The sequence below is a fragment of the Dendropsophus ebraccatus genome, chromosome 9 (genome assembly GCF_027789765.1).
Source record: "Dendropsophus ebraccatus isolate aDenEbr1 chromosome 9, aDenEbr1.pat, whole genome shotgun sequence".
In the NCBI taxonomy this organism is placed as follows: domain Eukaryota; kingdom Metazoa; phylum Chordata; class Amphibia; order Anura; family Hylidae; genus Dendropsophus; species Dendropsophus ebraccatus.
In genome coordinates, this window is record NC_091462.1 from 108,022,724 (window position 1) to 108,049,354 (window position 26,631).

The 26,631-nt window shown below is 43.8% G+C and overlaps 2 protein-coding genes across 3 annotated transcripts in view; both read right to left on the minus strand.

Annotated features, from left to right (window-relative positions):
- Positions 1-303: 303 nt before the first annotated feature.
- PDIA2 (protein disulfide isomerase family A member 2) lies at positions 304-11,661 on the minus strand. Its single transcript, XM_069984283.1, has 11 exons — positions 11,402-11,661; positions 8,541-8,747; positions 8,217-8,350; positions 7,757-7,894; positions 7,014-7,127; positions 5,844-5,969; positions 4,122-4,316; positions 3,912-4,032; positions 2,046-2,227; positions 619-708; positions 304-534 (listed from the first exon to the last, which is right to left on the minus strand). Exons 1-11 carry the CDS (start codon positions 11,598-11,600, stop codon positions 451-453), a joined length of 1,590 nt encoding a protein of 529 aa, XP_069840384.1. The 5' UTR covers positions 11,601-11,661; the 3' UTR covers positions 304-450.
- Positions 11,662-18,771: 7,110 nt separating this feature from the next.
- Positions 18,772-26,631, minus strand: part of LOC138801444 (rho GDP-dissociation inhibitor 2-like) — a 47,684-nt gene continuing 39,824 nt past the window's right edge. For both annotated transcript variants that reach the window (XM_069984286.1, XM_069984285.1), the window contains exons 3-6: positions 23,597-23,680; positions 20,207-20,283; positions 19,671-19,734; positions 18,772-19,145 (exon numbers count right to left, since the gene is read on the minus strand). In XM_069984286.1, the coding sequence (XP_069840387.1) occupies positions 18,946-19,145; positions 19,671-19,734; positions 20,207-20,283; positions 23,597-23,680 (425 nt within the window). In that variant the 3' untranslated portion in view covers positions 18,772-18,945. The remainder of the gene's footprint in view (positions 19,146-19,670; positions 19,735-20,206; positions 20,284-23,596; positions 23,681-26,631) is intronic.

Consider the following 26,631-nt stretch of genomic DNA (forward strand, 5'->3'; position numbering starts at 1 on the left):
CATTCTCTATGGGCGTTGGACTGATCTCTGGTGAGTGCGCGCATGGCTTCCGATGGGGATTTCTCGACTGCGGGACAGGGTCCGGGACTTCGAGTAAGGGGTAAGTATAAGGGGCTCCACCGGGGCGTCGGACAGGCTTCACCCTGGCAGCCGGGGTGACAGGCTTCCTTTAACCACCTAGATGGTGCAGTTGGTTTTGACTGCAGCATGTAAGTGTCTAGATTTTTTTTTTTTTTTTTCCTGCTTGGGTTGTTGGCGCCTTTATTACATTGGTTTTGTATGGTCTTAAATGTAAAAGTCGCCTTATTGTAAAAATTCTTTATTGTTTGGGGCTTATATAAATCAGTAAACATTTTTAAATTTTGGAGATTTTTTTTTTCCTGAACTGGACGACCACAGTGTCCATTAACAATGTATAAGCTCCTCCGCACGTTGCCGTGTCTCTCACAACTATAATTCATCTTTTGACACTTCCGCTGAGTCGTCTTCTACTTTAATATCTTCTTGTTGCGCTGCTTTCAAGTCTTCTACTATCTGTTAAAAAAAAAAAAAAATCTAATCAGACTTAATTTTTCAAATTTTATATGAGAAATGTAAAATTTGGCTGAAAGTACAAACCTTCTCCTCTTCATCCACAGGGAGCACTCCGCCGCTGTCGATGAATTTGGAGAACAGCTCCACGGTCCTATTCTTGGTGTACTCAATCATCTACCAGCAAAATAAAATGTACATAATTTCCATGAAAATTCCCAGGTGCTGATCAAAATGCCGAATCCTGGAATGTGTCATTTTATTTTGCATTTGTTGAAGTGGAAGCGGCAGACTTTATGATGAAGAAAAATTACATTGTAAGAAATTTTAGAAACCATCTCAGGTTGATTCTTATTTACATTTTATTAAAATTGTAAATACTAGCTTGTTTTTTTAAAGGGATAGTTCACAAAAAAAATCTTTCAAATAAACTGGTGCCAGAGATTTGTATTTTTACTTCTATAAAAAAATCTCCAGTTTTCCAGTACTTATCAGCTGCTGTATGTCCTGCAGGAAGTGCTGTATTCTTTCCAGTCTGACACAGTGCTCTCTGCTGCCACCTCTGTCTTATGTCAGGAACTGTCCAGAGCAGCAGTGGCGTAGGTACAGTGAAGGCAGGGAAGGCGACTGCTATGGGGCCCCTGCATGAAGGGGGCCCGAGGAAGCCTGCCCTGCCTTCATGGTACGTACCCCGCTCCCCCCAGGGGTCCAGAGAGGAAGAGGGACCCCCACTGCACTGTTCAGCCCCCTCACTGTAGTGCCGGGTGAGCGGGCTGAACAGAGGAGCAGGACCTGCCAGACGGCACAGGAGAGGGATGAAGTACAGGATTTATGGGGCCCCATACAGTTTTTTGCTATGGGGCCCCATGACTCCTAGCTACGCCCCTGCAGAGCGGGAAAGGTTTTCTATAGGGATTTGCTACTGCTCTGGACAGTTCCTGACATGGACAGAGGTGGCAGCAGAGAGCAGTATGTCAGACTGGAAAGAACACACCACTTCTTGCAGAACATACAGCAGCTGATAAGTACTGGAAGACTGGAGATTTTTGTAATAGAAGTAAATTACAAATTTTTGGTACCAGTTGATTTAAATAAAACAATAAATAAATTGGTGAACAACCCCTTTTAATGGGAAACTATCAGCAGGCTAGAGGAATCTAATCTGCTGATATCTCCCTATAGAGCTCAGGGTGCTGAAGATGAAGGTCATATCTTTAGCATTTTGGTGCACCTGGGGCTTCGCTACCACCTTAAGTGCCCATTCCGCCCCCGCAGTAGTCCTGCCGCCAGTGCGCCACAACTTTTAGCATTTGTAACTAGCACTGATTCCAGGTACGTCTGGGTATGTCCACCTGGTGCTGTGAGTATTACAGTATTCTATTGGCTGACTGTGTGTGATTAAATCTGCGGTCTCTTTTATTCATATAAAAGCTAATCAGAATTTTTTTATTTTTTTTTTTAAAAAGGCTTTGATTGTAGAATCCAGTGCACTAAATGAGCAGCAATCCACTAACCTTCCGGCCCGGCCCTGCAGGGAAAAACCTCAGGTTGGGGTAGCCTCTTACTCGCATCCCGTCTATTTCATTAGCGGTGCCGTCTATTTTAGCGATGATGACGTTTTCGTGGTCTTTGTATTTTTCTCCAAGCTCCTCCCAGATGGGTTCCAGCTCCTTACAGTGAGAACACCACGGTGCGTCTACAACAAGAGGGTCACATGGGTTATTCAGAGCTTAAAGTGTCAGTGTCGTTTACATTTTTTTTGCAGAAATCAATAGTCCAGGCGATTTTAAGAAACTTTGTAATTGGGTTTATTAGCTGAAAAATGCATTTTTATCATGAAAAAGCAGTTTGATGCTCTCCCCCCTGTCTTCATTGTTATCTATGGAGAGGGGGGAGGGGTGGGGGCAGATAAGGCACCAAAACAGGACAACAAAGAGTTAATTTACAGCTACATCACCAGGCTATCTTCTCTGAAGTCAGAACTGACCTCTCTGACCTCAGAATACCGGCTTTCACACAGGTCCCACTGTGTCATCCTCTGTTCTCTGCTGGTGACTAATCTCCCTCCTCCCCCTCCCCTCTCCATAGGCTACACAGGGCTCGACTGATGTAAAAGAGTCGAGATTTCCTGATAATGAGCAGTGAATGAGAGAGAAGGAGGGAGGGGGATATTTGGATAATAAACCCAATTACAAAGTTTCTTAAAATTGCCTGAACTATTGATTTCTGCAAAAAAAAAAAAAAAAAAAAAAAAAAACGACAGTGACACTTTAACACTGGTGATGACCACGAACATTCATGATCGCCCGCCATTTGATTTCCCCCGCCTGGAGAGCTTAGATATGGCCTATAGCTGTATCCATGTTTTCCTGGACTCCCCAGAGCTGCATCCAACTTCTTCAGGCAGAGCGAGTCAGATTCTGAGCGTTTGGCTTTAGACAAACCTGAACTCTCGGCAGGATCGCTCATCGTTATTTAACACTTTACATAAGTGAGTGAGGCAGATTTGCCGTCTTCACTAGATAAGTTTTTAAAACTAGTTGTTTTGGGGGGTTTTTTTCTAAAAAAAACAAAACATTATCTAGTTAAATATATATTACGTATCCTATAATGATCATGTGTTACAACTGGTATTATACTTCAGAGCAGTATTCACAATTCTGCAGTTTGCGAGATTAAATATTCCAAGATCAGGACAGGATCCCACTAGCAGAATAGCGAATGCAGCTCGGGAGTATAATACAGGATGTAACTCAGGATCAGTACAGGATAAGTAATGTATGTACACAGTGACCCCACCAGCAGAATAGTGAGTGCAGCTCTGGAGTATAATACAGCATGTAACTCAGGATCAGTAATGTAATGTATGTACACAGTGACCCCACCAGCAGAATAGTGAGTGCAGCTCTAGAGGATAATACAGGATCAGTAATGTATGTACACAATGACCCCACCAGCAGAACAGTGAGTGCAGCTCTGGAGTATAATACAGGATGTAACTCAGGATCAGTACAGGATAAGTAATGTAATGTATGTACACAGTGACCCCACCAGCAGAATAGTGAGTGCAGCTCGGGAGTATAATACAGGATGTAACTCAGGATCAGTACAGGATAAGTAATGTATGTACACAGTGACCCCACCAGCAGAATAGTGAGTGCAGCTCTGGAGGATAATACAGGATCAGTAATGTATGTACACAGTGACCCCACCAGCAGAATAGTGAGTGCAGCTCTGGAGTATAATACTGGATGTAACGTGTTGTAAGGCTTCTTGTCTCCTGGGCCCAGCCATTCCCCCTTTGCTTCTAGCAGGATACTGTCTTGTGTCTTTTCAGGATTTGGGCATATTCACGGTATCGGCCATTTTTTTGTACTTACAGAATTCTACAAATACGTTCTTTGTTTCATCATATGCAACTTCCTCGAAATTTTTGCCCACGAGAACTTTGACCGGCTTCTTGTCCCAGTCTTCCGGAATCTCCTCACTTAAAAGATTTTGCTAAATTCAAAACCAAAAAACATCGACATTCAACGTGTAACCCAAGCTATCCCCTGGGCAGGAGTCATTGGGGCGGTGGTTTTCTGTACCTTTATTCTACCATCCAGCACTCCTTGGCAAAACTCTTTGACGGCCTCGGCTGTTATTTTGTCGGCATTGAAGGAAAACTTCTTGACCTGATCGATGTTGATGAAGCGGATGGTGGGAATATCTGCTTGTGTGAGTCCAAAGTACTCCAGCACCCCGGCATGAGGCCCAGCAGAATCGATCGCCACAAAGAGGACCTGTGGGAGATGGGGAGAGGGAAGAGAGAACAGGAGTTAGGGTACGTTAGGTGCGGAGACTTAAATCAGATTCCGCTTGAAGTTCCGCCCGTCCAGTAGACTCAATGATAGCCTCCGAGCCTATTCCGTAGTGGGAACATACCCTTAAACTGTGTCAGAAATAAAGGGGTACTCCAGAGAAAATTTTTTCTTTAAAATCAACTGGTCAGCAGGGCCGATTCTAGTTTTTTTTTACACCTGAGGCGAGAATTGACATAGCGCCCCCCTCCCACACTAAAGATCAAAACAAACACATTTTAAATGCAAATGGTCAAATACATGGCAAAAAAATATGACCATACATATTGTCAACATACTTATTGGCCAAATCCAGTATACTGAGAGATATGTAATTTACAAAACAAATAATACCACCAAACCATGAACATGTATTACCACCACACGGTGCTGTTGTTAAAACATAAAACCCAGTATATAAAGGCCAAAAACAACGCTATACAAGGGACAAATCCTGACCACATATTACCACCGCCTAATGATGTCATACCACCATATTGTTACTGAATAAAAATCACATGCATGGGGGCTATGGTTGGCTTTTTTGGCATTTTCTATTTCTATACAGACACATATATACACACACACAAGCACATACATACATACATAGAGGCACATACAGTCACATATGTACCCAATCAGAGACACACACACACATGTGATACACACAAGCACATATATACAGTCACATATACATATATGGACTTGAACATACATACAGAAAGACACATACAAGTACATATACCCAGGCACATACCTACATACATGCAATCTCATATACACACAGTCAGGCACATATATACACATACAGTCACATATACATACACAGTCTGGTACATATATACACATACAGTCACATATACATACACAGTCAGGTACATATATACACATACAGTCACATATACATACACAGTCAGATCAGCTATTTAAAAATCCTAAACCTTCCAATACTTATCAGCTGCTGCATGTCCTACAGGAAGTGGTGTATTCTTTCCAATCTGAGATAGTGCTCTCTGCTGCCCCCTCTGTCCATGTCAGGAACTGTCCAGAGCAGGAGAGGTTTTCTATGGGGATTTGTTACTGCTCTGGACAGTTCCTGACATGGACAGAGGTGGCAGCAGAGAGCACCGTGTCAGAATGGAAAGAATACACCACTTCCTGCAGGGCATACAGCAGCTGATAAGTACCGGAAGACTGGAGATTTTTAAATAGAAATAAATTGCAAATCTATATAGATTTCTGAAACCAGTTGATTTGAAAGAAAAACAAAAAATGTTTTAGCTGGAGTTCCCCTTTAAAGGACAGCTCCAGTGCACATAATGCCACTCCATACATTTCATAGAAGACGTAGCCGAATCTTTCCATAGACTTGTTAGGAGAAATGGGTGAAAGAAGATGGTATTCTATTTGCCTCCAGTCGTATGGTGGTCCCCAGAATTTGGTGGTCCCTGCTTTACCATGAGACTTTACCTTTCCTTTAAAGTCAGGTGCGGCCTGTCGGAAATTCTCCAGGAGTTGGAGTTGACCCTCGGCGGTTTTGTTAATAAACAGCAATAAGTGGTTGGGAATCTTGGCGGCAAAGATCTTTTCTGATGTCTGTTCAGTAAGAAATGTGCAGAGAATTAGAATATTTTCTACCATACGCAATGCCTGAAAATAAGCAAAATCATCTGCTGTAAAGTGGTGGAAATTTGTCTTCAGCTCTAAGAGGCACCTGAGTGATGATTCTGCAGAGAAGAAGCTTATATGCTACTTATAGGGGATCTGTCAGCCCTATACCATGCTCATAGGCTGAAGGCTAAGTTATAAAATCATGTTTTACTTCTAAGCTCAAGAGTTGTAAAGGCACTGAGCCTTGAATATTATTCATTCAGAGCAGGGAGGGAGGAGGCATGCATGCCACGGCTCATCCCAGCCTCTAGGACACTTGAACTTAGAAGGTAAACATGATTTTAGAACTTAAAATAGCAAAGAAACAGGTATCATTTATGTTACCTCCCTATCAGCTATTTACCAGCACTGAGCTGGTATAGGGCTGACAGATTCTCTTAAAAAGGGATCTCAATTTCAGGTTGATCTGGATCTGGCTCCTAGAACCCCACCATTCAGCTAACTAAAAGAGGCCGGTGTGGCGCATCTCCTTTACTCAGCACAGTGCCATACTTTTATTAGTGGCCATGCCTGGCATTGCATTTCCTGTTCACTGTTGTGGGATTTATCAGTCCAGAGCTGCAATACCAGAAAGAGCCACTACTGAGAGTATGGCACTGTGCCTGGTAAACCATGAAGATGTATGGGGGTGTACAGAGTGAAACCATCACACATCTGATATTGATGGCCTATTCTAAAGACAAGCCAAGAACAAAGTACACCTGTATGAATACCATACAAATAAAAGAACAATGATAGAAGGGAAGTGTGAACAGATCCTAGGGTGATGGGTCCAACCAACCTCTACTCTCCCCCATATACATGACCATTGAGCATAGCAGGCCAGCATGTCATTTCTATGGAGAGAAGCCGCTGCCAGTCACCTCTGACTCCGCTGTCCTCGTAGACATCACCTTCAGGTTGTAGGTTTCTGGTATTTTCCTATATTACTATATACAGCAGTTATTATATACATAGCATTATCCATACCTGATCGTTGTATTCGGTGACTAGATCCATGCTGTTCACCATCAGGAACTTTACCAGCTCGTCTTTGTCAAAGCCCAGATCCTCATCTCCCTTGTAGTCGTATTTCTCTTCAGACTATAAAAAAAAATTGATGAGACCTACCCACTGTGATATGTTCTGTGGCTTATTCCTTGAGGGGGGGGGGGGCAGAGTTATAGAGCAAACGTGAATAGGGCGCTAAGGGGGGCGCCTTCTCCATGTGAGAAGTAGAGCACGATTGCCATCTTGGCCGCTGTCTGTCTGGCATTGCTTTTTTGGATCCACTATAGTTTTTAGGCCACCAGGGGCTGCAGCAAGATGGGATGGTTGGTTGAGGGTGGGACATAGGTTGGTTGGCTACTGGAAATGTGAAGAGCAAAAGAAGTTTTGGCAGCTAGCATGGTTTGTGGCTGGAAGAAGACATCATGGTGGTCTGAATTACTTATTGAAGAAAAAGTGAAAGAAAATGCCTTAAAGAAGATGACCCCCTGTGTGTCCCTGGATGAACTGCACTGTAATCACTTCTATGGTCTTCACAGACTGCATGGTACTCATTAGGATGTGGTTTTTCAGTTATCACAATTTGTTACATGGGTTGGGGCCCACATAGGCTGTGGGTGTGTTGTGTGTACCCGGTGCTCAACCCCTTGCTATGCCGCTGGATGACTGACAGATGTGACTTTACCATAGGAGACTGAAATATCTGACAAAGGAAAAGCTCGTACACTCTTGAAATAGATGACGCTGTCTGTAGTCACTCCGAATTTCTCAAATATTTCTTCTTTATGGGCAATGGCAAAGTTGAAGTCTTCAGTGTTTGCCACAACCTCGTTATAGATGTTTAGGTCGACGTCTTCAGGATCCTGTAGATTTATGGGGGAAAAAAAACGCATAAAAACTTGGACATTGTCAGAATCGGGGCTGTCTACTCATAGGAACCAATGACCACAACTTATAATTCAACTGAATGTACTAAGCCAGCTTTGGGGGTCCACCGAGATCTATTCGTTGAAGACAGTGCAGGCAAGAATGTAGGATCCAGTAAAGTTCTTCTAAGCCTCTTGACCTTCCACCATCTAGCTGCTACCATTAAACCAAATGGGACCAGAAGCTAATGGGCCCGCTCAGGTACCGGGGTCTGGGTGTGAGTCTTACATATTAGATACATGCAGCCTTATTATTTACCTTGAAGAAACCAATCACTGAATTTTCATGAGATTTAATGAACTCCTCAGCATCCGATACAGTCTCCACCACTACGGCAGCGGCCTCCATCTTCCTTAGCATCCATCGGACAAGGCCCTCAGTGTCTCTCCTGCCTATCGGGGAAGGAACAATTGTTTTTGCTTCCCAGTAACACCATCTATCACCCATCTCCAGTATTGATGATAAATGTATGACTGCTGTGGATCCAACCACTGGGATCTCCTAAATGGAGGCCCTCAAGTGCCCCTCTATTCACAAGGGGCACCCAGTGACCCCCCATTCTCCGTCAGGTTCTCTTCTTACCTCCATAATCAATGTGACCGGTTCTGTTTCCATTCAGGAAGAACTTTATTGTCGGGTATCCTTTGACATCAAACTCATCACTAAGATCTTTCTCTTCAGTAGCGTCCACTTTGGCCAGACGAGCCTCGGAGGTCTTCTCCTTCAGGGTTTCTGCAGCTTTGCTATATTTTGGGGCCAGTTCCTTGCAATGGCCGCACCATGGGGCATCTGGGTAAAAACATAACCCAATGTTAAAGGAAGAAGGATATGCAAAATGGCTTTCTGATGCCCCATATGGAGGTCACCTACACTAATGTCAGTGTTTGACTCGTATAAGAAGCCCCCAAGAAGGCGAAGTGACCCATCTGTAGAGAGTGTTTTTTGGGTTGTTGCACCTTGTCATTACGTAGCCGGGTGCTGGATGGTTTATTATTGTGGGACCAAAGGGGAAATGTTTCTTCTTGAGGAGCGAGCCATAAAGGTGCATGGACTAGGGATCAGCGCGACTCCAACATGTTTGAGTCCGATAGTTTGGCATTTGATTACTGGTGGCTGAAGAAGTTGGATGTAGCCCTAGGGAGTCCTGAAAAACATGGATACAGCCATTGCCGTTTCTAGGGCCAGGCCACCACACGGGGCACCGACAGCTAGGGGGTGCCCGGCGGTACCCGAAAGCGACCGGCCCCCGCACTCACTGCATCACTCGGTGGCAGAGGGCGGTGTAAAGGACCACGGAGCTGTCTCACTCACATGTCTGTGCCACCCTCCCTACTCGGCGCCCCACGGATTGAGATCTCTGAGGGATCCTCCAGCAGGAGCAGTGATGACGTGGAGAGGAGAGAAGAGGCCAAAAGAGAGGACGACTGGCTCCATGACAAGATTAGGTGAGTATTATTTGTTTGTTTTCTTTTTGTTTGTTTTTTTTTATGGAGGGGGGGGGGGATACAGGGGGCACATTATTACTATATGGGGGACAATGCAGAGGGACATTATAAATATATGGGGACAATGCAAGTATATGGGGCAATGCAAGGGGACATTATAAGTATATGGGGACAATGCAGAGGGACATTATAAGTATATGGGGCAATGCAAGTGGACATTATAAGTATATGGGGGACAATGCAGGGGGACATTATAAGTATATTGGGCAATGCAGGGGCACATCATTATTACTGTATGTGGGGCAATTCAGGGGGGCATTAATAGTATATGGGGGGAAATGCAGGGGAACATTATTACTATATGGGGGCACAGCAGGGGCATTATTACTATATGGGGGCACAGCAGAAGATCCTGCATACAGGGGGCAACCCAGATACCTAGTGACTTTAGTGCATCAAGCAGCAGAATTCCTACAGTTTGGGAGCCTATAGGAGAGGAAAAGGGAAGGAAATGTGCGGAGCCTGAGATGTTTGTCTGGCAGGTTCAAACTTTTATCAAGATTCGCCCTGTTGCCAAAATGCCCTGGATACGGCCAGAGGCCAGAGGCTATAGGGATGTTTTCCATCCAACTTCTTCAGCCACCGGTAATCAAATGCCAAACTATCTGACTTGAGCATCTCTAGTGGAGTCCATAGAAGTATAAATGGCCTATAAGTCTCCACACATCTTTATGCCACTGACCTAAATTAGTAACATTATTATAATATATTATAATAACAGTGGAGATAACGTTACTTATATTGACCATCCCCACGTATTAGCCAGAGCAGCTACAAGAGATCTCTCCCTGGAGGACCCAGCACATCCAGCATTACCCAGACAACCCATTGACAATGCAGTGAAGAGTGTAATACCTCTTTTACCCTGTCGGGGCGCTGTATAAAACTCACTGCAGACAGGAGAATGAAAGCTGCAATCTGATTGGCTGTTACTGGTAACAAGGCCCTGTTCTGAGCGCCCCCTTCTGTACAGGAGGCCACTGTTTTTGGAGGGAGATGATCCACAGCAACCAAGATAGTCCGTCCAGCCCTTCATGTCTGATATTATAATCTATAGAAGAGGTGATTTCAGGATATCAGGATATAATGCTCCTTTAAATATGTAAAATGGCCGAATGCGCCTGTAATAACTAAATGTTTGCGCTTCGTCTTCCCTGTCCAGATAATGAGACTTCTGGGAAAATGTGCAGCTGGGAGCCGAAGGCCGACTATAGCATAACATGTACACCTGTCACCTTCCCAGTGAGCGCCCCCTGCAGGGGAATGTATGTATACAGTATATCACTGCTACATAGCAAGTACTGCTGGGTTTTTCTACACTGATACACTGTAACGAACCATCAGCTGTTGGATCTGAGCAGGATTGCTTGGAGCCTCTGTGTAACATATGGGATCACACCGCCATACAGTGCACCAAGAACATCCCCTTTATAGGAGTTAAAGGGATCATCCAGGATCACCACTCTGGTCTTTAGTTCGGGTGTAGGATTTGCAGTTAGGCTCCATTCACTTCAATGGAACAGAGTTGCAAAATCCCATCCAAATTTGGAAGAAAGCGGCCATGTTTTCTAAGCCTGGATAACCCCTTTTATTTATATGTTTTGCACCCCTTATAGCTACACCCATCATCTATGTGAGGAATATTTACATCATTTACCACAGGATAAGAAAAACCTAGCTGCTTTCTACCAAAAACGGCGCCACCTCCGTCCTCAGGTTGTGTGTTGTATTACAACTGCGCTCCATTCACTTCAATGGAACTGAGCTGCAATACCGCACACAACCTGAGGACAAGAGTGGCGCTATTTCTGGAAAATCTTCTAATCTTGGAAAACCCCATTTAAGGGCTCGGGGTAAGCTAAACGGCAATCATTGTGGCCGCCATATTGATTGTGATGAGAACTTCTCCTTCTTATGTCACCTCCAGATGATACTTACAGAACTCCACCAGCAGGTACTTATAGGTCCTGAGGGCGTTGTCAAAGTTCTTCTTGTGGAGGACCAGCACGTTGTCCTCTTCCAGGATCTCATCCGTCTTCTCCTCGCTGGAGGACTCTGCAGAAGTGGCGTTGGCGGAGTCTTCAGCTCTGACATAGAAGGCCAAGAGGAGGCCGAGGAGCAGGTGGGACCACCTCATGGTGTGTGGAGTGGGGATCAGTCTGTGCTGCCCGGAGGCTGAAGGAAAGGCTAGAGATAGGGAAGGGGCAGATAAAGCCTCAGCCGTGGTGACGAGGACGCGGCCAGCACTCGTGGAGCATTGCTACTGGTTTGTGCAACTCACAGAGGACCTTGTTTAAATATTTACCTCATCCTATCAAACCAGGAGCTGGACGCTGCCAAACCCTGAAGGGCGACGGGGACGAGAAAAACCTGGATTAATATTACTGTCAGGAATGAGGAAAAATTACAAAAATGCCATTTTTTAACTAAATTTAAAAAAAAATTACATTTTCAGTTATTTTTCAAATTATTTCTCTTTACAATAAAAAAATATACATTTGATTTTTTTCAAGTGTCCCTAAATTTCTGATATAGCAGCATGTCAGGCGTTGTGATGGGCGAGGTCCAGGTGCTGGCATGGGGTTGCATCCCGAATATAATGCGACTGCAAGAGTTGCCTAAAATGTAATTTTTTGGTTGCGGGCTGCAAGTCATGGGCGACTACTACCTGCTTGGGACTTTTTAAAACTTTTTTTTACAGTAAAAAAAAAGTCGCTTAATGGAAAGGTGCAAACAAATCACACATTTTGGTCGCTCTTCCCATGTCATGGTATAGCCCCAGCCATATGATAATGTATAGAAGGCGCCTGGTGACCCCATGTGTGGTGACATGATTTGCTATCTAATGACAATTAAACCGATTTGATGACGCTCTCATCTAAGTAAGTGTTATAAAATGGCAGATGTAGCAGAGCTGAGTTTATCTGTGGGCTAATATATTACTTTAAATTAGTATTATTTTTTTTAATTTAAGCCTAAATGCTTTTTTTTCTACATTAATATAATCCTGAATTATACATTTTTGATTATTTTTTTATTTTTTTTATTATTTGTCATTCGTTTTTAATGGCCAAACAGTAATTGTCTCGCTATGCAGCTGCTGTCCGCATGATCTCAGCTCCCTCTAGTGTTCATATTGGGGACAACAAGTCATTTTGTAATTTAAAGGGGGCTATACAGCTTTGCACCCTTGATGGCCTACCCTCTGAATAAGCCATCAATATTAGATCATGCATCATGCAACAGTATAATTAATCTCTGTGTAGTCCTATAGCCAAAGACTAGAAGAACAGCGCCACATCTGTACAAAGACTGACATTGCAGCTCAGCCCCATTAAGTACAGTGGAGCCATACCAGCTTCAACCCATGGACAGATGTGCTGCTGTTTCTGGGAGTAAGAAGCAGCCATGTTTTTCTAATCCAGTACAACCCCCTTAAGGGTGCGTTCACACCTAGAGGATCTGCAGCAGATCTGCAGCAGATTTGATGCTGTGTTCAGTTATTTAAATGAAATCTGCTGCAGAAAATCAGCTGCAGATCCTGTAGGTGTGAACGCACCATAAAGGAGAACTCTGGTGAAAAAAAATATATTTCAAATGAATTGGTGTCAGAAAGTTAAACAGATTTGCAATTTACTTCTAAGACTGGAGATTTCTAAATAGAAGTAAATTACAAATCTATATAACTTGCTAAAACCAGCTGAATTGAAAGACAAAAAAAGTGGCAGAGTACCCCTTTAAGTGTGTGTTCCCACCATAAACACCTACAGCAAGTATACCCACACTTGCATAGCCCAGGGAGTATACAGAACTCATAAGGCCCTATAGAAAAACTCAGGAAGGCCCTCAAATTAGAGCTCCACCATATGTACCACACCCACCTTTATTAAAGGGGTACTCTGGATTTTTTTTCCTGGTTTCAGAAAGTTATAGAGATTTGTAATTTACTTCTTTTAAAAAAAATCTCCAGTCTTCCAGTACTTATCAGCTGCTGTATGTCCTGCAAGAAGTGGTGTATTCTTTCCAGTCTGACACAGTGCTCTCTGCTGACATCTCTGTCCATGTCAGGAACTGCTCAGAGCAGCAGCAAATCCCCATAGAAAACCTCTCCTGACATGAACAGAAGTGGCAGCAGACAGCACTGCGCCAGACTGGAAAGAATATACCACCTCATGCAGGACATACAGCAGCTGATAAGTACTGAAAGACTGGAGATTTTTAAATGGAAATAATTTACAAATCTATATAAAGTTCTGAAACAAGTTGATATCAAAGAAAGAAAATAATATTTGCTGGAGTACCCCTTTAATAGAACAGGAGCTGTAGAAATCTACTTTGAATGAGCTCCCCCTAGTGGTGGCTGCAGGAAGCTGTTATTATAATATCATAGTAAGCAGAGGAGGCAACTCAATGCTGGACTCCACCCCCGCTGTACGCTGATATCAGAGGACAGATCTCAAGGTGACCCCACTGTTATAATAATAGGGACCCGTGTTTTGTACTGAGGTTCCTCAGCTTCAGGCCTGGAGACTTTGGTTATGAAGGTTCTTTGATATTTGTTACCGTTTCCCCCCATGTAGGAGGCCTCCGGGGACACTCCATCCCTTGTTTAATATATTTTTGCAATTTGGCGACCAGACAAAAACTAATGTTGTGCAGATGGAGGCTCCGCCGCTCCTCCGAGTGATTGGGACATTTCCGAAATCGTTTTTAAAGTGATGTTGACTATAAACACATAATGACGGGGCTGGAGCCTGCAGGACGCTGCTCAGACTCCGCGTCTCCTCTAAAAGCTTCAGCGGACTGCAGGGCCTTTGTTTTCTAGAAAATATTGCGGACAGCGAAGGTCACGATGGATGCTGCAGTCAGTGATACAGCAAATACTTCCATTCTATAAGGGAAAGGCAAGTTACCTTACATACAAAAACATATAGCAGGGGGCACTACACGGAGAAATGGAGACGGGAGGTTACAACTGGTCTAAACTAGAGATGAGCGCAACTCAAGTCTGGTCGTTCTGCATTTGAATACTGGTGGCCAAAGAAGTTGGATGCCGCCCTAGGAAGTAAAAGAAAACATGGATACAGACTATGGCCTGAAGCTGTATCCATGTTTTCTTTGGCTCCCTAGGGAGGCAAACAACTTCTTCAGCCACCGGTAATCAAATGCTGAACTATTGGATTCAATCACGCTCAACTTGTGTTCATCTCTAGTCTAAATGCACAAAGTGGTTGTCAAATATGAACCTTTAGTTCACCAACATGGATTACCACTACTTCTATATACAAGAATATAACTACTATAATACTGCCCCTATACACAAGAATATAACTACTATAATACTGTCCCCTATATACAAGAATATAACTACTATAATACTGCTCCTATATACAAGAATATAACTACTATAATACTGCTCCTATATACAGGAATGTAACTACTATAATACTGCTCCTATATACAGGGATATAACTACTATAATACTGCCCCCTATATACAAGAATATAACTACTATAATACTGCTCCTATACACAAGAATATAACTACTATAATACTGCTCCTATATACAAGAATATAACTACTATAATACTGCTCCTATATACAGGAATATAGCTACTATAATACTGCTCCTATATACAAGAATATAACTACTATAATACTGCCTCCTATATAAAAGAATATAACTACTATAATACTGCCCCCTATATACAAGAATATAACTACTATAATACTGCTCCTATATACAGGAATGTAACTACTATAATACTGCTCCTATATACAGGGATATAACTACTATAATACTGCCCCCTATATACAAGAATATAACTACTATAATACTGCTCCTATACACAAGAATATAACTACTATATATAACTACTATAATACTGCTCCTATATACAAGAATATAACTACTATAATACTGCCCCCTATATACAAGAATATAACTACTATAATACTGCTCCCTATATACAGGAATATAACTACAATAATACTGCCCCCTATATACAGGAATATAACTACAATAATACTGCCTCCTATATACAGGAATATAACTACTATAATACTGCCCCCTATATACAGGAATATAACTACAATACTGTGACCGCTTGCTCCACACCGTTACATATCAGACCTGTATAAAACACAAGATACATGATGATATAACAGAATGATGAATGGGCAGAATGTGATTAGTCTCTTCCTCATCCCATTATTGCTGATCCTGATCCAGCAGGACTCATTACTCTCCATCCGCAGCCACTTAGATCAGATCAATATTCTGCTGCTGATCCCATTATTGCCTTTTATACATTGGATCATTTATAACACTTTGGACCATTACAAGATGCAAGTCATGGCTGTTATACAATATACAGAATTACGGGCTGTAGACAAGTGGATAGACTCTGGTTAACAGGACATCAGCTTTGTTACTTTATCGACCTGGAATACACTGGGGTCACTTGTCTTGATGCCAGGGTGACAACCATTTTGATATTCATGTACTGTCTATAGGACTTCTGAATATTACTGGCAGTTATGAAGTCCCACAGAAGGTGAATGGAGTTGGGTTGTGCATGGGGAGTCCTGCTCACTTGGGGACAATTGCCCTCCCATTCTCATGATCGTTGGGCAGTGTCGGACCGGAGAATCCTCCGGTGGGCCCCCAGCTTTAGAACCTGAACAAACACTGACTGACATGTAGTTTCTCACTGGTTCGTCATTGGTGGGCCCCTAGGATCATTCCCTCTGGGGGGGTCCAGATACCCCGGTCCGACACCGACGTTGAGGGTCCCAAAGGTCTCACCTCCCCTGATCATCCTGTAGATAGGGGATATGTTTTAATCATAAGATAACCACTGTAGGGCCAATCTGTGGTTTGGGTTAGGGTCCTATTAGATGAAGCAAAGGGGAACTATTAGCAGTTTAGACTAATCTAACCTGCTGGTAGCCCCACAATGTACACGGGGTGCAGAGGAGGATGGTATGTCTTTTACCTTCCTCCTCGGCCCCGTTTCTATGCAGTTAGTAGTTGAATCCATGGCCCAAAGCACCATTAGGAGCACTGCCCCGCCCCCATCACACTGATCCAGGGGCAGAACAGTGCTCCTAATGGTGCTCGGGGCTGTGGATTCAACTACTAACGGCAAGGGAATGGGGATAGTCATTAGTTACAATTGTTACTACAATTGTTTACTCCATCTGATCCAAGCACCAAACGAATGATGAACAATTCTCGTCGGTCGTCTGATCGTTGCCAGCATGTACATTAAATTATTATGGTTTAAATTTAAATGATAATCGCCCCATGTAATTGGGCCCTATTAGATGACTGATATTAAGGCAGTGCTCGCTAACAGCTGGTTCGCGCACATGCACGCTTCTTCAGGTCTGAAGAAGCGCAAATGCGCGCAAACCAGCTGTTACCTGACTTCATCTAAGTGCTGGCGTTGTGTGATTTAGCCCAGTATGTCCTGTGTGTTTTTTATCGAACACTAAAATAAAGATTATCATGATTTAAGGTGAGTGCCCTCCTATGCTTCTCTCTTTTTTGAGTACTCTAGACGCACTTGTCTCTTTGGGAAAGTGAGCACCAACCAGTGACTTAGTAAATACTGTGCATTCAAACTCGCTGCAAAAATGAATCCCACACTGTCCATGTTCCTCTAAGGTAGTGCCGGTGTCTGTTCTATAACCGTGGATTAAAACATGTTCTATTACCCCTTAACGATTATTGGCCGGAACAATCCTCTGGCCGATAATAGTTTGCTGTGATAGGACCCTTAGGCACCAGGAGGATTACGACGCGGTACATAGCTTGGCTCTCTGTGTTTCAGATGTCTGGTGGCTCAGGAGCCTCGGACTTGACAAGGACCATCCAGAGACCATAAATATCTGGCTTCCTGGGGATTTGACCTTCGTGTACATTTCGGGATTGGAGGCTTCTCTTTTTGTGGTATTTCTCAAATAACACAGACATCGATAATTCCCAATTATGTGAGTGGTTATTCGATCTTTCTGCCAACCAATGCACAAGGATAAAGAATAGACTCCTGCTGGCAGAACACTTGGAGGGAGGTCTACAGGAAGACATCATGGACAAACTATTCCCACCTCTATCCAACAATATAGGCAAATAGATGGCAGCCATTGCTCATTCCAAGAGAAGGGTGCTCCTCCATAGTACAGAGAATAATTACAGCCAACTCAGCCAGAGAGTCTCTGATGGTAGCCATAGCTATGGTCGAGGTCACTTGATCATGCAAAGCTAGCAAATCAGCCAAAACGTATAAGATTTAAAGGGGAACCTTGTTGGTCCCCAGAAGCTTCTCACCACCCCACCAGCGGTCCACTCCACTATTGTCATTGGTTCTCACCATTGACCAGTCGACGAGCTATGATCTGTAGTCCACTCCACCGCCCATTGGTCCTTTTCGCCAACCTGAGCTTCAGACATTTGGTCCACTACATTGCCCATTGGTTAATTAATTTCTTGTTGGTCATTTCCAATGGAGTGGACCATATGCCTTCAACTCTTAGACCATGAAAAGAGATGAGACTTAGGGTAAACAGCGATTTTGGCCAAACTACGGTGATCGCATGACTCGTGCAAGTGAATAAGGTCATGTTACAACCCACACGTGGCTGTGGCCACAACCCATCAGTTGAAAAAAATCTCACCTCTTGATGCAAAGGACTAGTGTTGAGTGAATTTGTTGAATTGTTTGAGTTTGGCAACACTCACCGAACACTCTGCATTTGACTCCTGGCGGCTGAAGAAGTTGGAAGGCGCCAGGAAGAGAGGAATACAGCCATAGGCATCCAACTTCTCCAGCTGCTGAGAGTCAAATGCCAAGTGTTTGGGTTCGGAGAATGTTGCTGAACCCAACAGTTTGGCAAGTTCGCTTAACACTAGAAACGACTAATAAGCAATGGAAATAACTAGTGTAAAGAAAGAACAATAGGCTATGGGTCGGACCAAAGGTCTCCAGCCAATGGGCAGTGGATAGAACAAATAGGTAATGGTGTTGTAGGTCTTTCGATCTGTATAAGGACCAATGGAGAATGGAAAGAACCAATGGGCGTCGTTAAGAACCAACCACTTTCAGCTCATGGAAATGGAAGAATCCAATGGGCATCACGATAGACTATGATCGGACCTTCAGTTTGAGGACAACCTACTATAACTCCGGTTACAGCAACAATGAAATGGACACCAACATCGATTTATAGACCGTAACTGTATTTGCCGATCCCGCCTCTGTATCGAGGAACCCAACTCTTAACATTGTCGGGAAAAACCCTGATAAAGATTCATCTTTTTATTAAATACTGTCTTTACATGTTTGTATATTCTTTTCTTAGAAACTACAAGTAACTATTAGAAAACAGATGTAGAAACCTGGATATGTCTTGTACAATTTGTAATATGTGGTATTGATCGCCCCCTAGTTATACGATGGTTACGCCCCCGTCCCCCTCTATTCCTTCCATTCCTTTTTTATATTGAGGTTCCACTCCCAGGACAAGTGGTCGGTTTTGTCGTCGTCTGTGAACCAGGATTTGATGTGGTATGTCCCCCGCACAAGCATTCCTTTGGGGGCTTCTTCTAGGGGCGTTAGGAATTCGTAAGCCTCGGCTCGAGGTCCGTAGCTGCCAACCATGTGCGTTTCCTTGTCAACTGTTAAGAAAAAGATGGTTCTGTCAATTCATTATGTCACAACTCTTGATGACAAAGGAAAGTTGGTATCAAGAGCGTCTCTCACTCTGGAGGACCTACCCGGTCCTAAACTACATAGACAACAAACTGATAGGAATGTGCACCCTGTAATGCTTCACTTCGCCTGTGGGGGTGCTGCAGGAAAAATGAACACTTGTATCCCTTCAGGTTACAGCAGATAGCTGGGGATCCCAGTATTGATTGGCAACTCCAGCAATTTTTTTTTTTCTTTCAAATCAATTGGTGCCAGAGATTTGTATTTTACTTCTATTAAAAATCTCCAGTCTTCCAGTACTTATCAGCTGCTGTATGTCCTGCATATTTATGTCTATGACATACAGCAGCTGATAAGTACTGGAAGACTGGAGATTTTTAATAGAAGTAAATTACAAATCTCTGGCACTTTCTGAGAACAGTTTATTAGAAGGGAAAAAAAAAATTCGCTGGAGTTGCCCTTTAAGGATTACTTTTCCATCATTCACTTACCTTTAATTGCTTTCCTGTAGGTGTTCTGTATATATTTCAGCCCAGAAACTATTTCATGGTTCACCTAGACATAGGAAAACAAAAAAAAGACAGACAATGACTAAACAAGTCTATACGAGACACTCACCAGCAAAAAGCTAGAGATTTTAATATTCACGTAATGCCAATGACAACCCTTCCGGTCCTCTTACTATGACGGGACGGGGAGGGGGGGGGGGGGGGGGGGGGGGAGTATTGTAACCCTTCCTGTCCACATGATATGTCAGGAAAACAAACAATTATTTGAAATGTATAGAGGGACACTTCTTGTCCTCATACGGTGGCCATTCAGTGTCATAGTAACCAGAATCCAGCACAACAAATAAGACAATTAAGCAATGAGATTGGTTAATATAAAGGCTGGAGGGCTGCCATGGTATAACAGGAAGTGTTGTCATATGGACATGAAGTGAAAAACTTTTTTTTATGGGATTTTACTTTCAACCAGCTAAAACTTTTCTTCTATTATGTTTATTTTCTTACGATAGAAAACTTACCTTAAAAGTAATTTTAACCTCGTAGAACACCCCCTCCTTCATTATAAACGTCTGTTCCTTAAGTGCCGCTACGTTGCCTGCACATAAAAATATACAAATGCAATATAGCAAATGCATGGGCATATAGAATATTCCTATAATCCGGAACCTTGATAATACAGCAACTATGAGAGTCCCATAATACCAGGAGATCAGGAAATGTATGTAGTAAATGCTTTAGTACTCATGATAGTCAGTATATTTCTGTATCCAATCATTTCCAACTTGTATCTCTCCAGCTGTTGCAAAACTACAACTCCCAGCATGCCTGGACAGCTGCAACAGCTAGAGAGCCACAAGTAACACCTGGGTTGTAGTAAAGCAGTTTCTCCACTAGATGTCACTAGAGTACTAGGCTACTCAATACTAATTATTAACATGGCACCAAGATATTCCAGAAAGCAGTGTATAGACTTATCCCAGGAGCTTGCAATCTAATAGCCCTATGCAATGCAAACCATTACAATATATACCCCATTGTTATATATAAAAAAATAGCCTGTGCCCTGAGTAAGGCATAACTATAGATTCCCCCATGATCTACTATATAGCTCCTGCAGTGGAGTTCAGACCTGGGTAACAATGAGGTTCCCCAGTCCTCTGCATGGATTGTCTACTATTCTCACTTCTGACACTATTTTGCACTCAGATGTGTTAGTTTCTATTGGTGTGAGATGTTGCTTCCTGGCAGGAGCTCCATTGTGGGGGCTGCACCCGTGTAGATGAGCGCTGTGCAGGGGAAGGTGCGATAACATGGCGCCCTGTGTGCTGAATACTAATGTCCTCATACAGTCTCAGGGTGTCAGACTGCAGTGCTGGCTGTATTCAGATCACAGGAATCCAGGATGACAATGTGTCACCTCCTAATGCTTCTCCGTATTGTAACATTAGGGGGGGGGGGGGGGGGGGGATATAGAAGTTGTCGCGGGGCAGGATTTGGGGCCATGTAAGAGTAGTAATTAAAAGGAAATGCTGGCAAAAAAAGAAAAATCCGGATCAACTGGTGTCAGAAAGTTATACAAATTTGTAAATGACTTCTATTTTAAAATCTCCATTCTTCCAGTACTTAGCAGCTGCTGTAGGTCCTGCAGGAAGTGGTGTATTCTCTCCAGTCTGACACAGTGCTCTCTGCTGCCACCTCTGTCCATGTCAGGAACTGTCCAGAGCGGCAGCAAATCCCCATAAAAAACCTCTCCTGCTCTGGACAGTTCCTGACATGGACAGAGGTGGCAGCAGAGAGCACTGTGTCAGACTGGAGAGAATACACCACTTCATGCAGGGCATACAGCAGCTGATAAGTACTGGAAGACTGGAGAGTTTTAATAGAAGTAATTTACAAATTTAAATAACTTTCTGACACCAGTTGATTCCCCCCCACTGGAGTACCCCTTTAATGTGAGGGACGGCTCAGATGTGTTTATTAAACTGTCTCATAAGAAAGGCCTCGTATGATCACCCCGGCCCAATAAGTAAACAAGCCGCGCCATTCTAGCGGGGGGGGAAAAAAAGACATATAAAGAAATATGCCAAATGTAGTTTCAGATCCAGAAGATACAAAACATGGAGACATCTGGACAACTATGGCAGAAGGTATGGCAGATATGTGCTCAGACTGAATGACCCCCCCCCCTCTCGGGAGCTCATGCAATGTACAGTACTCAGCAGGGGGCAGCAATGAGCATGGGGGAAGAGCTCCTCTTGGGGTGGACTATACCTTTGTAGCTCATTGGTCTCTTACCCTGCACAATGGTTTAGTTTAAAAAGTTCAAGTGGTCACAGTCTCTACATAGGCAGCTCTTCCTGTGATGTCTCTACATAGGCAGCTCTTCATCTTTCTTCTCATTGCAGATTCCCTCTCTCTCCCCTTGCTGGCAGAGTGGGCGGCTCCTCCTGGTGTGATGCATCACACTCTCAGCCAATCAGAGGTCTCCCCATTCTGCTCCTCCTCCACACTCACTCACTGCAGTCTCACAGGCACAGAGAGAGAAAGAGAGAAGCTGCAGCTCCTTCCTGGGCGTCAGAGAAAGGGGACCAGGTGACGATCCTACAAGCAAGGCCCTCACTTTATAATGCTCTAAATTCATTTACTGTATATTAAACCTTCTGAGCCTTCAGGCTGTGGGGGAGGTGGGGGTATGGGGACTTTATTCTGAGGAAAATTTCATGGGTTGTCCGACCTCAGCACCCCCCCACCAATCTCCGTATGAGGCCCCGGCTTCTGTATGATGAATAGAGCCATCTCCTACTTGAAGTAGATTTTCTTGGAGTACCCCTTTAAAGCTTAAAGGTGACAGGTCACAATTTCACGTTTTACCAATATGTGACTATTATATGTAATTTAATTTAAAAACAAAAACAAAAAACTAAAGGCAGGCTTGTTTCACTTACACTATTTTTATTTTAACTCCTTCCTCTCTGTGGGCACTTACAGCAGCTGTAAAGCGAGATTAGTCAGGAATTTTAACTCTATCATTACTAATTTAGGAAGACGAGATATTATATTTCATAGTAATGTCCAAAGTTAACAAAAATAAAAAAATATAAATTTGTTTTCTCCATGAATATTTAGTAAACTATAATAAAATAATAATAATAAATAAAAATATAATGAATTTTTTTTTTAAAAAAGTGTCCATAAAAAAACCTGTCTTGTGTCCATGACATCCATGACATCTCTGCATCTCCTCCAGGACACCTGCTCAGCATGTCAGAGTAATGCTCCTATTACTAATTCATAGGGTGGGGGCCCAGATTGCGGATCGCTCCTCGCACGCCCCGTATTCATTTACTCCGGCACCTTCTTCCCCTGTGAGCGCTGCGGTGTAATTAACATGCAGCTGGCGCCTGGTACCTGCTCCATTCCTCCTCAGCTCCTCATCTAGGGACGTGAAATCTCTTGTTCCTTCTACAAACATCTCCCTGATCTGATAAAACTAAAGCGGTGGGATCAGTGCGGCCGTACGAGGGGAGATGAATGTTCCTAATGTAATGTGCTGGGAGGAGACGCTTCCTGGATGGAATTGGGAAATACCCCTAATGTCATCTTAATGGCGTGACCTCGGCCAGGATTTCAGTCTTGTTCTCCCATGAAAAGACACGTCCTGTGTCATGTCATCCTCCAGTCACATCCACAGCTGCTGCTGTTAGCTCTCAGTATACCGTCCCTACATACACTGCTGCCCTTTAGTCTCTCTATGCTCCCTTGTGTTGTATTGCAGGTGCTTACACTGTGCACAACTAAAGGGAGTCTCATCACAGCAGTCTTCTACTTATGTATCACTGCAGCATCTGACTATGTACATAGATGCATTAGTATAGGTTTTATACCTATGGGTTATATGTGTCACTCACCTGATAAGTCCATAGTGATGGGTGCTGGGGCTTCTTTGCAGATCAGATCCATCCTAGTCACCTGCACATTGGGGGCTTTGGGGTCTGGAAAGGAAAAAATACAGTGATGTTATTAAAAATGGACAATTCTTAAAGGATTCACCAAAACCATTCCATCCCTGTTATCCTACCACCAATAATCCCATACTATCCATATTAAATCCAATCACACCCCCAATCATCCTCTAACCATCCCATCTCCAATTATCCAAACTTATATTATATCCCATCCTCAATGATCCCCCTCTAACCATCCACCACCAACCATCCCATCCTCACTGATCCCCCCCTCTAACCATCCACCACCAACCATCCCATTCTCAATGATTCCTCCTCTAATCATCCACCACCAACCATCCAATCCCCAAGGATTCCTCCCATCGACCACCAACCATCCCATTCTCAATGATTCCTCCTCTAATCATCCACCACCAACCATCCAATCCCCAAGGATCCCTCCTTTAACTATCGACCACCAACCATCCCATCCTCACTGATCCCCACTCTAACCATCCAACACCAACCATCTCATTCTCAGTGATCCCCCCTATAACCATCAACCACCAACCATCTCATCCTCAATGATCCCTTCTCTAACCATCGACCATCAACCATCTCATCCTCAATGATCCCTCCTCTAACCATTCCATTTTGTCCCATCACTAAATATACCCCTTCATTCCCAACCATCCCATCTCATTCATCCTGTAGTCAATTATGCCACCTTATACCCAGTCATCCCATTGCCAACGATCCTGTCCCCCAATGATCCCTCCTACAACATTCCCATCTCATCATTCCACTGCCAGACCCCCCCCCCCCATCTCTAACCATTCATGCCACCTCATCTCCTCAATGATCCCCCCTCTAACCATCGACCACCAACCATCTCATCCTCAATGATCCCTCCTCTAACCATCCACCACCAACCATCTCATCCTCCATGATCCCTCCTCTAACCATCCACCACCAACCATCCAATCCTCAATGATCCCTTCTCTAACCATCCACCACCAACCATCTCACCCTCAATGATCCCTCCTCTAACCATCCACCACCAACCATCCAATCCTTAATGATCCCGTCTCTAACCATCCACCACCAACCATCTCATCCTCAATGATCCCTCCTCTAACCATCCACCACCAACCATCCTATCCTAAAGGATCCCTCCTCTAACCATCCACCACCAACCATCTCATCCTCAATGATCCCTTCTCTAACCATCGACCACCAACCATCTCATCCTCAATGATCCCTCCTCTAACCATCCACCACCAACCATCTCATCCTCAATGATCCCTCCTCTAACCATCCACCACCAACCATCTCATCCTCAATGATCCCTCCTCTAACCATTCCATTTTGTCCCATCACTAAATATACCCCTTCATTCCCAACCATTCCATCTCATTCATCCTGTAGTCAATTATGCCACCTTATACCCAGTCATCCCATTGCCAACGATCCTGTCCCCCAATGATCCCTCCTTCAACATTCCCATCTCATCATTCCACTGCCAGACCCCCCCCCCCCCCCATCTCTAACCATCCATACCACCTCATCTCCTCAATGATCCCCCCTCTAACCATCCATCACCAACCATCTCATCCTCAAGGATCCCCCCTCTAACCATCCATCACCAACCATCTCATTCTCAATGATCCCTCCTCTAACCATCCACCACCAACCATCTCATTCTCAATGATCCCTCCTCTAACCATCGACCACCATCTTATCCTCAATGATCCCTCCTCTAACCATCGCATTTTGTCCCATCACAAAATACACCCTTTCATACCCAACCATCCCATCTCATACTCTGACTCTGGGGTCCACCCCTATTCTATTTGACCTTTATGCACCTAAAACACCACTCATCTACAGTAATTTGCGCAAAACCATTGTTTCCCCCGTGTTTAGACGCTATTCAGGGTTCCATCGGTAGAACTAGGGTCCGACATAGGTTCTTCATGTTCCCTTATGGGCCTAAATCCACCAAAAAAACGGCGGTTTATCCTCCTCTGTATTTTACATTTCTGAATGACAGAAACGTAGATCCTGCGGCATTGCTTAATATTCAGCACGCGCGGCGCCCCGGGGACGACGCTGATCAAAGACGTTCAATTCTGCTTTATCACAAACTGCAGGAGGAGAAGAATGAAACCCAACAGTGTGAACAGAGGCGTGGAGGAGCGAGAAGCAGCTGGGTGCAGGGCCCTCCCCAGGAAAACCCTCAGCACCAGAACAGGAACACGCTATCTCCACGAACAGCGAGGCGTCAATCTCCAGCAACTCCCAGACGTCTCAGCCGATCCTTCCATTACTTCTAATTAACAGTGTCTAGAAACCTTCAGATGGGAGAGAATCAGTCGCTGTATGGAGGTCGTTCAGGGACAGCGGGGAAGGAGAGATATGGGGGGGGGGGGGGGGGGGTATCTTATTATTTACTCATCCACTTTCACTTATCAGAACAGTTTTCTCTTTGTAATTCGTCTACATCAGTTCTTATACTACAGTCCCATCCAAAGCTGCATAATCACATCCTATACTCCAGTCACATCCAAAGCTGCATAATATCATCCTATTCTCCAGTCACATCCAAAGCTGCGGAATATTGTCCTATACTCCAGTCCCATCCAAATCTGCATCATCACATCCTATACTCCAGTTCCATCCAAAGCTGCATCATCACATCCTATACTCCAGTCCCAACCAAAGCTGCATCATCACATCCTATACTCCAGTCCCAACCAAAGCTGCATCCTCATCACATCCTATACTCCAGTCCCATCCAAAGCTGCATCCTCATCACATCCTATACTTCAGTCCCATCCAAAGCTGCATCCTCATCACATCCTATACTCCAGTCCCATCCAAAGCTGCATCCTCATCACATCCTATACTCCAGTCCCATCCAAAGCTGCATCCTCATCACATCCTATACTCCAGTCCAGGCAGTCCATTACACATAATATTACTTGTGCATTATGAAG